This window comes from Temnothorax longispinosus, chromosome 10 (genome assembly GCF_030848805.1).
Source record: "Temnothorax longispinosus isolate EJ_2023e chromosome 10, Tlon_JGU_v1, whole genome shotgun sequence".
NCBI classification, from domain to species: Eukaryota; Metazoa; Arthropoda; class Insecta; order Hymenoptera; family Formicidae; genus Temnothorax; species Temnothorax longispinosus.
In genome coordinates this window covers 11,037,405-11,048,319 of record NC_092367.1, presented here as the reverse complement: position 1 = coordinate 11,048,319, position 10,915 = coordinate 11,037,405, and the positions used below count along the sequence as shown (strand labels likewise).

Below are 10,915 nucleotides of genomic sequence, written 5' to 3'. Positions count from 1 at the left end.
ACAGACATCCTAACCACGCAACGATCAATTTTAGTACTTAATAACGTTTTTCCTAAAATTAAGAGCGACAGTTTTAACTCTCTCTCTCTCTCTCTCTCTCTCTCTCTCTCTCTCTCTCTCTCTCTCTCTCTCTCTCTCTCTTCTTCTTCTTCTTCCCCCCTTCTCTCTCTCTTACAGATTTATGTTGTATGCACCAAAATATACAAAATTGTGAAGTTTCAGCCAAATCAATAAGAAAGCTCCTTTCCTTCATAATTGCCTTAAAAAATAATTATGTTAATGTTATGTATAATATTCCCAAACGATAATTTAATTATAATTATATTGCATAATCTTAAATCTTACCTTGTTAAGAACTTCATTACCAAAGAGTTCGCCATACTCCAAAGTAAAGTCTTAGTTTAAGAATTCAAAAAGTTAGTATCTAAATAGAGAGAATCATGTATGCGCTCAATCACGAGAAAATCCATTATCCACCAGTCTTCAAACAATACAAAAACTTTGTAATATGTAGGAAGAAAGAAAACGATAATATTCTCTGGATCAAAGAAATTATCTCTTTCTATTTATATAACAGTTAAGACAATCATATGAAATAAAACACATCTAGTTTTGTTGCAAGTTTGTTTACCAATGTCATGATTATATTAAATCCTAAAGCTTGTACAAGCAATTATATGCTAAATTACACATAAACCATTTATCTTAAAACAATCTAATTCAAGATTTTTCAATGATTTCGCAAAAATGTCTCATTAATAATAATTATTTTATTAAAATGAATATTAATACTCTTAAAGTAGTTTTAATAAATATAATGAAACTCTAACTATACATCTATCATCTTGGACAATAGTTACAATCTGGAAAACACTGCAACAATTTCTATTTTTATTTAAGTGCACCATATGCAGAGGTTGATTTGACTACCTAATTGTAACCATGCCTCTTATTCATCTTCTATTATTCGTACTCAAGAGTTGTGAAATATTAGTAAAATATATTTTACTGGGCATTACGCGCGATACAGGCATCAAATTCAACATAATTAATTATAAGTAATAAGACATTACTGAACGTATTTTCTATCCATTTTATCTATGTGGATTCCTGACCAGTAGTTAAAAGATGCAGAGCTTTCCGAAGATTCATTACAGAAGTAGCTACATAATCCAATGCACTGCTTGCCCATTTGATCATTTTTTGAACTTTGCTAATTTATTCAACCGTCAACTTGGCACCATACTTATCATCTTCTGATTCAAACCACTGCGTTCTTGTAGTTGGCAGATCTAGCAAAGTATTATCCTTAGGACTTTCAGGATTTACACTTGATTCAAGCTCATCTGATGGTCATAAAATGTTTATTAGAATTTGTCAAATTTGTGAGGATAAACACCTAATATTTACCATCGTTGTCATTCGACGCATTAATAGAAGTACTATCATCATCTGCTTCTTTCATTGGCCGTGGCACCGAAGTTTCTCCATTTGTGAAACAATTGTTTAGATAAACTGCTTTCCATTGAGCATACTTCCGATTTTGTGCCGTTTCCACGCTCAATTCTTCAAACAGCGTCAACACATCGTACAATATCTGAGCGGTATAAAAGCTCTGTAGTACATTCTTGGAAAAATTTCGTGCCCCTTCCTCTTCGTGCTATAAAAAAAGTAAGTCATTAATATAATAACATCAATTATACATATGTAAATATAATTAATCAATTATGTATATGTGTATGTGTAATTTACCTGAATCAGCAGGCCAGCAGCAGCGGCGTTATTCGAAGGATCGGCAGCAGCGGTGATACTCGAAGAGCCAGCAGCAGTAGCGATACTCAAAGGGCCAACAGAAACAGAGGTACGCGAAGAGCCGGCAGCAGTGGAGATACTAGAAGAATTGACTGCAGCAGCAGTACTCGAAAGGCCGGCAGCAACAGCAGTACTCGAAAAGCCGGCAGCAGTAGCGGTACGCGAAGGGCCGGCAACAGTGGCGGTATTTGAAGGGCCAGCAACTATTTATTACACATACTGGCAACAATGCCAGTTGTGTCCGGAGGGGCGGAAATATCTGAAGAACATATCTAAAATTTTAATGTATATATATTAAAAATATTAAAATAAAATAGACATATTATAAATATGCATTTATACTTACGTCATCTTCTTCAGCTTCGTTAATCGTTTTCTTTTGAGAAAACAATTTTTGTGAGCAACGATGCGACGAGCGACGATGCGACGGGCGACGATACGCATTAATAGAAGTACTATCATCATCTGCTTCTTTCATTGGCCCTGGCACCGGAGTTTCTCCATTCGTGAAACAATCGTTGAGATAAGCTGCTTTCCACTGAACGTACTTCCAATTTTGTGCCGCTTCCACGCTCAATTCTCCAAACAGCGTCAAAACTTCGTACAATATCTGAGCGGTATAAAAGCTCTGTAGTACATTCTTGAAAAAATTTGCAGCCCTATCGTTCTTATCGGCATATAAAAAAAGCTTCAAGGCCCAATTTTCTAAATGCAATTGAGCGGTCACATCGTTATAGTAATAGCTTCGTTGTCATGCAGTTCTTTCTTCGTTGCTTCCAACCAGTCCATCAACTTTAGTAGAAAATTAATCTCCGCCGATGTCTTGGTAGACAATTTCAATTCAGTTTAAAGAGCATACAGGCGACCTGTTTTTTGTACGTAAATTTTAATTAACTCTTTGTCTCTTTTAGAATACATGTTTTTTTCACCGTGTCATTACCGAGATATTTCTACAATCTTTAGAATCATGATTTAGAATGTATATTACTAGATTTTTCGCCCGCGCTTCGCGCGGGCTCAAAATCTATTCCCCTCTCCCCAAACTCACTCATGAATTAGGAGCACCAATAGAACCCCATAAAACCCAATTTTCAATCCCATAGTAGCCATTTCCATAAAATTAGTAATCTTTTGGTACCAATTTCATCAAAATCATTAACAAAAAATGAACGCGTGGTCGCCACGCGCGTTAGAAGTGAAACTTCTAAAGGCAAGGCTTTGCCATAACTTTTCTGAAATTAATACAAAAACAATGCAACGGAATTAGTCACTCCAAGCCGCCCGCAACTCGAAAATATAGTGTTACACGCAGTTCTCACACTATATCCGACTCGCCAGTGCCGTACGCCTGATCGAATTTTCGTGACGCGTTTTCGAGTCGGAAAATCGAATTTACTTACCGATCCAAAAGGAGTTTCACTTTGTACGCCTGTTGGTCGAATTTTCGTGACACTATTTCGTGACGTTTTTTCGTGTTGCACAATCGAACTTACTACCGTACCGAAGAAGTTTAATTTCGTACGCTTATTGGTCGAATTTTCGTTACACTTTTCGTGTCGCATAATCGAACTTACTACCGTGCCAGAAGAAGAACCGTCTCGCCAACGCCGTACGCCTATTGGTCAAATTTTTGAAGTGAAACTTCTTTAGGCACGGTAGTGAGTTCGATGCGCGACACGAAAAAGTGTAACGGAAGTGAAACTTCTTTGGTACGGTAGTAAGTTTGATTGTGCGACACGAAAAATGTAACGAAAATTTGACCAATAGGCGTACGGCGTTGGCGAGACGGTTCTTCTTCTGGCACGGTAGTAAGTTCGATTATGCGACACGAAAAGTGTAACGAAAATTCGACCAATAGGCGTACGAAATTAAACTTCTTTGGTACGGTAGTAAGTTCGATTGTGCGACACGGAAAATGTAACAAAAATTCGACCAATATAGGCGTACGAAATGGAACTTTTTTGGTACGGTAGTAAAGTTTGATTGTGCGACACGAAAAGTGTAACGAAAATTTGACCAATAGGCGTACGGCGTTGGCGAGACAGTTCTTCTTCTGGCACGGTAGTAAGTTCGATTATGCGACACGAAAAGTGTAACGAAAATTCGACCAATAAGCGTACGAAATTAAACTTCTTTAGTACGGTAGTAAGTTCGATTGTGCGACACGGAAAGTGTAACGAAAAATCGATCAATGGGCGTACGAAATGAAACTTCTTTGGTACGGTAGTAAGTTCGATTGTGTGACACAAAAAGTGTAACGAAAATTTGACCAATAGGCGTACGGCGTTGGCGAAACGGTTCTTCTTCTGGCACGGTATATAGTAAGTTCGATTATGCGACACGAAAAGTGTAACGAAAATTCGACCAATAGGCGTACGAAATGAAACTTCTTTGGTACGGTAGTAAGTTCGATTGTGCGATACGGAAAGTGTAACGAAAATTCGACCAATAGGCGTACGAAATGAAACTTCTTTGGTACGGTAGTAAGTTCGATTGTGCGACACGGAAAATGTGACGAAAATTCGACCAATAGGCGTACGGCGTTGGCGAGACGGTTCTTCTTCTGGCACGGTAGTAAGTTCGATTATGCGACACGAAAAGTGTAACGAAAATTCGACCAATAGGCGTACGAAATTAAACTTCTTTAGTACGGTAGTAAGTTCGATTGTGCGACACGGGAAGTGTAACGAAAATTCGACCAATAGGCGTACGAAATGAAACTTCTTTGGTACGGTAGTAAGTTCGATTGTGTGACACGAAAAGTGTAACGAAAATTTGACCAATAGGCATACGGCGTTGGCGAGACGGTTTTTCTTCTGGCACGGTAGTAAGTTCGATTATGCGACACGGAAAGTGTAACGAAAATTCGACCAATAGGCGTACGAAATGAAACTTCTTTGGTACGGTAGTAAGTTCGATTGTGCGACACGGAAAGTGTAACGAAAATTCGACCAATAGGCGTACGAAATTAAACTTCTTTGGTACGGTAGTAAGTTCGATTGTGCGACACGGAAAATGTAACAAAAATTCGACCAATTGGCGTACGAAATGAAACTTCTTTAATTGGTACGGTAATAAGTTCGATTGTGCGACACGAAAAAACGTCACGAAATAGTGTCACGAAAATTCGACCAACAGGCGTACAAATTGAAACTCCTTTTGGATCGGTAAGTAAATTCGATTTTGCGACTCGAAAACGCGTCACGAAAATTCGATCAGGCGTACGGCACTGGCAAGACGGATATAGTGAGAACTGCGTATAACATTATATTTTCGAGTTGCGGGCGGCTTGGAGTGACTAATTCCGTTGCATTGTTTTTGTATTAATTTCAGAAAAGTTATGGCAAAGCCTTGCCTTCAGAAGTTTCACTTCTAACGCGCGTGGCGACCACACGCATAATTTTTAACAGAAATTGTAAACCACTTTACTATTAGCAATTTTTCTAATTCTATTACATTCTTTAGTTCTTTTTATCCCTATCTATATATATAAGTACCTGACGTCTGTATGTCTGTCTGTCTGACGCGAACTACTTGTTATTTTCCGAAAAATTGCAAATTTCGTAACCGGTTTCCAAAAACCAGTCTTAATCGCTCGCGACAGACACGAATTGAAGTAACTGGTTAATTCCCAAAAACTTTAAAAAATTTTTGATATCGGCTTTCAAAAAGATCGGTAACAAAAAATTATACACTTTATAGCACTCCCCGGAAAATTCTACCTCTGTTTCATATATAACTCTTTGAAATTCGGTCAATTATTTCCCGAAAAATTAGAAAAACCGGTTTCCAGAAAATCGGTAACAAATCCTACATACAACATATTTTATTTAAAACTAATCGACCTATAAACGATTTAATTTCCGAAAATTATAAAAAAAAAGATTTATTTTTTTTGCCTTTGCAGCTTCCTCCATTTCATAATTTAGTGCTGCTCTTAGCAATAGATCATCCTGACCGTCTTCTAATGTACATTCTTTAAAAAATCACGTAGATTTTTTTAAACAAAAATCGGAAACGTTTCAAGAAAATCAGTACATTAATGAAAAATTAAACTCGCGGTTTCAAAAAAATCAGCATATACATTTCTGTGAGATTCGGTCAATTATTTCCAGAAAAATTGGAAAAATTTTGGAACCGGTTTCCAAAAAGATCGGTAACGAAAAATTATATACACTTTATGGCAATTCCCGGGAAATATTCTACCCCTACTTCATATACAATTCTTTACAATTCGGTCAATTAATTCCCGAAAAGTCAGAAAAATTTTGTAACCGGTTTCCAAAAAGATCGGTAACGAAAAATTGTACACTTTATGGCACTCTCTGCGACATATATTCTACTCTTACTTCATATACAATTCTTTGAAATTTGGTCAATTAATTCTCGTAAAATTTGAAAAAATTTTGGAACCGGTTTCCAAAAAGATCGGTAACAAAAAAAAGCCGCGACATTTTCATCCCCGGAAAATTCTACCCCTATTTCATATACTTTTGGTAAAAATTTGGTCCACTAACGAATGAGTAGTTCGCGGACAGACAAACAGACGTGACTTATATATATAGATATGTACTTACACCAATAACTGACAACGTTATCTCGCTGGTCGTGCTTCGACGCGACTGTTAAATATTTCTGTATAGATTTCAGAGAATTCGGAACTCGCGGCAAATCGGGTCCTGCCAGTGTCATTGGAATAAGAAATATCAAAGATACACCGTTAAGAAATAATTTTATCTTTTCTCGATAGACCGCTTCTCGGATATATCCACACTAATATATCTCTATGCACAAAGAATGATAACATCTTAACAACACTCAACGGCAAGACGATTTCTTATCGTCAAAATAATCAATCTGTACGTCAATTGCGGTACTACACTTGTCCTTCGAAATACATTGCAGTATTTTCATACATATCAACACGGCACAGTTGTATTTTATTTTTTTATTACATCACTATATCTATCACGCGGCGACGGTCACAAACGACTGTCATTATTTCTAGGTTATAATAGATAGATGTTTCCATTTACATCAAAACTCAGATAATTCTCACTTGTGACGTCATTCTGTCTTTATCATTCATTAATGCCAAAAAAGATAGAACGACGTCACAAATGAGAATTATCTGAGTTTTGATGTAAATGGAAAGCACCTAATATAACTGACTGACAGCGCGCTGTCCGCGCGAACGCACTGAGCGACGAGCGCACACGTACGCGTATATGCTGTCTCTTTTCATTGTAGCAACACTGTCATGGAGGGGACCCGGGGGAACGCTCGACATGTTCTCAAATGCCATTTATCGAGGAAAAAAGCAACCGTACGATGACGACGACGACGACGTATCTTAATTGTAATTTTACCATTTCAGACTTTGGATCGTAATATCTCCGCTCGTAGAGCACGTAGCGGAATATTATAAGAGAAACCCCCCCAAATCGACCCAAGCTATCGATCAAGTCTACTTGGAACTTGATCCGTTCACTCGTTATTGAGATCTCAAAATCTCGGGTACTTGCAACTCGTGCGTTCGCGTAAAAGAGTCACGGTCGGTCTCGCTCCGCGTGTACTTGGCGCGAGACACTGCCGTGTCTCTTGATGGCCATTTTCGGATTCTACGACTCAAAATACGTAAGAATATGTAGAATTTATTCGTTTCTCTAATAGTTCCCAAAACTTTAATTTAGAATATCCTCCTTTGGTCAATATGACGTTAAAATGACGTAATTTTGATTGCGATGTGTTCCTTGGGTACTTTTGGATTAAATAATGTTAATATATGTAACTTTATTTTAGTTAATAGTATCTTTATTTTTGAAAACTGATAATAATTAAATAAATACAAAATATAAAATGTAAGTGTTTTATAACAAAATTTGTTTCTTAATATTATAATTTTGATTTTTACAATCCTTTACGTCGTGTACGTTATTAAAACGTCGCTAATTAAACGTCACTAAAACGTTATTAAAACGTTACTTAAAGGCCAAAAAGATCATAAAGTCACATCTTTTTAACGTTTTGAAATGTCGTTATCAGTCTAGTGACAAAGTCTGTCATTTTTCCGTAATTTTCACGTCATTTTTAGTCATCTACATTTGTCATTTTTTTCATCTTATGACCAAATTTTGACGTTATTTTGACGTATGCTTGCTAGTTGAGAAAGAAATAGTCAATACATAGATGTATAGAATATTTAATAAAAAATTTCAAAATTTAAAAAAAATATTTTTTTATTTTTTTGTGTATTATTTTTAACATTTTAACCTCTTTTTAAATTTTGAACTCTTTTTCTTATATTCTGTATATGCACATAATTTCTTATCTTTTCGAAATAAGGCGGCACGACTCACTTGCACTTTATTTCTGCATAAACTCAATAACAGTCTAAGTATTCTATATAGATATGCCTATGATCTTGGAGTTCGTATTTAATAACTTAATATATTACAAATTTTTAAAAAATTTAAAACTTTATTTTGACATAGAATATATTTAACCATTTTAGATTTAATATAATCTTATAATAATAATATATGTATATATAACCTTAATATTATATTTATGTTTATGTGTAGGGGAGACCGGGGCTAAGCCGACAGCGGGGCGAACTTGACACTAGGCTTTTTGCCAATTTAAATCTATCGTAGAAACTTGCCTTTGCTACTGTAAATGCGTCTTTATGTGCCAGTATTATCAACGGAATTTGGTAACATTCTGAGTTATAGTGTAATTTTTAACGCGACATAAGTGTTTTTGATAGTGAAAAGTAATTATTCTGATCTCTCGAAAATGTCTACTTTTTCATCGAGCTTTACTCTTGCGAATCTACCGCTAAGTGATTTTGATGGGAAATTCGATGCTTTATACGAATCCGATAATAATTTTTGCATATTTTCAAAATTTATATATTTTTGGAGTAACAAAAGTAAAAAACGACGTTCAGGGCTAAGTCGACACGACGCCACCGGGGCAAAGACGACACTAACCTAAAGTGACATTATCGCAAAAAAGGTCACTGTTTCGTCCGATTCCGATGACGATTTAAGGAACATCTGTTGCGTGTGTTCGGAAAACATTTCATTAGCTTCTAATAACAAACAATGCATCTTATGCAACCGCATGGCTCATGACGAATGTGTGCGCACATCTGATCGCGAGTTTACGTGTATAAATTGTTTTTCAGACAGTTCAGAAAAAGATAATTAAAAGTTTAATCTTTTTTTTTTCTCATTATTTTAAATAATTGTTTACTTTATTCCGACTTTTTGTTTCTAATACACAATGTCTTTTCATTTGATAAACAATGTATTTTTATTTTTAAACAATAAAAAAATAAGTTCCAGATCAAATTGTGTCGATCAAACAAAGTGTTGAGTTTGCCCCGGCGGGGTGTCGAGTTCGCCCCGTCATTTTTCAATTCGAAAATTTGTCTTCGCGTCACTTTTCCTTTCCTGGCGGCAAAACAAAGCGACGTACAGCAAAACTTCCTGAATCAATTTTGTACCTGAAGAAACACTCTTTAAATATATATCATTGAATTTGCCTAAAAATTTTAATTAAATATTAAAAATTGCCTTTGAAAAAATAGTGTCGGCTTAGCCCCGGTCTCCCCTATATGAAAAACTCTTATATTTTAATAAATAGTTGAAAACTATTTGGCAGATATTTTTGAATGGTTTAAATTGCAATTTTCTTGTAATGCAACCCAATTTAAACATAACTCGCTCTTATTAACTAATAATTAATAATAAAATAATGTATAACTAATAATAAAATAATGTAGCATGTGAACGGAAATTATATTCAACATAATAACGGACATGCTCTTTCTCTTATTGTTAGTTTGAAAAAAAGTTTTTTTTTTTGTTGAATTATGTTATCTGTCCAATTTGTTTTCCGTTACGTACACGGGGAGAGATGGATTATCATAATATCCATAGATTTGCTGTGAGGACGGCGAAAGTGAGCTCATGGCATGCATCATGTGTATCGGTTGCACATAGGGCATCATTTGCACGGGAGTGGCTGATGGGTTTGTATTACCGCCACGTTCTAGAGTTGAGCCATTGTACGAGCTTACATAAAGATCGTGAGGATTGATCTTGCCCGAGTAAGCACTCGCTGGCCGAATCATCGATGCTTCGTGAATGCTAGACGCTGCCATCGCTGCAATTCTTGCTTCCTGCATTTGGTTACTCCAGCGTAATCGACAGATGCAGATCGTAATGATAATGATCGCGATAAATGCCACTACACTGCCGACGATGCCGATAATCAGGGTGTCATCAGTATTTGAAATGTTGCTGAGTGTAGATGTACCTGTTATCAATTAATACATGTTGTAAACATATTAAAAAATATGAATCTGCTTAAGGGGGTATTCAAGTAAACAAAATCGGTTTAAAAAGCTGATTTTTTTAAATATTATTTTTTTAATCATGTTAAAATGTGTAAAACATGTATACAAAACGGTTTAGCAAAATTTTAAACATTAATAAAATTATAGAAATTTGAAAAGGTTAGTGTCTTGAGTCGAATATAGGTATATAGATTATAGTCAATATATAGTCAATATAGATAGATATAATCAACATAGATTGATGATGCTCCATGCCGCTATAAACTAATTTTTCATCATAAGAGATCTTGAGAATTTTATTAGAAGATTGTTTGGGATTCTCTTTATTTATTTCTCTCATCAATATACTATAAGTTTAAATACATTAATTTGGATCTTCGTTCCCAAAACATCTGCATTGGGAAAAAGACAATAGAAATTGCAATGTATGTGGCAGTTTGTATATTTAATGAAAAATACAGACTAATACTATTGTGTGTGAAGATAATGAAAGTGATGAGAATAAAACAAAAGTGGATATAAAACAAAAGTTTTCAGCAAACAGAGACAGGAAATAAATTAACAGTCCTGAAAGACGATCAACAAACTAGCTAGAAACGTTTATAAGAAAGAGAAAGTGACTTAAATTAATTTTTTTATAAGATAAGAAAATATTTTTTATATTTAATACAATTATTAAATATAAATAATTTATTACTAATACAATTATTTAAAAACGTAAAAACGTGTAAAAAC

General features: G+C 35.2%; 1 protein-coding gene across 29 annotated transcripts in view; it reads right to left on the bottom strand.

Moving 5' to 3' along the window:
- Positions 1 to 748: 748 nt before the first annotated feature.
- Positions 749 to 10,915, bottom strand: part of LOC139819980 (uncharacterized) — a 193,547-nt gene continuing 183,380 nt past the window's right edge. For 3 of the 29 annotated variants that reach the window (XM_071789822.1, XM_071789851.1, XM_071789823.1), the window contains 6 exons: positions 6,971 to 10,140; positions 6,390 to 6,816; positions 2,159 to 2,678; positions 1,753 to 2,084; positions 1,411 to 1,660; positions 749 to 1,346 (listed from right to left, as the gene is read on the bottom strand). In XM_071789822.1, the coding sequence (XP_071645923.1) occupies positions 9,698 to 10,140 (443 nt within the window). In that variant the 3' untranslated portion in view covers positions 749 to 1,346; positions 1,411 to 1,660; positions 1,753 to 2,084; ... (1 more) ...; positions 6,390 to 6,816; positions 6,971 to 9,697. Of the gene's footprint in view, positions 1,347 to 1,410; positions 1,661 to 1,752; positions 2,085 to 2,158; positions 2,679 to 6,389; positions 6,817 to 6,871; positions 10,141 to 10,915 lie in introns of all 29 variants that reach the window. The other 26 variants (XM_071789835.1, XM_071789845.1, XM_071789837.1 and 23 more) reach the window with 26 other exon arrangements.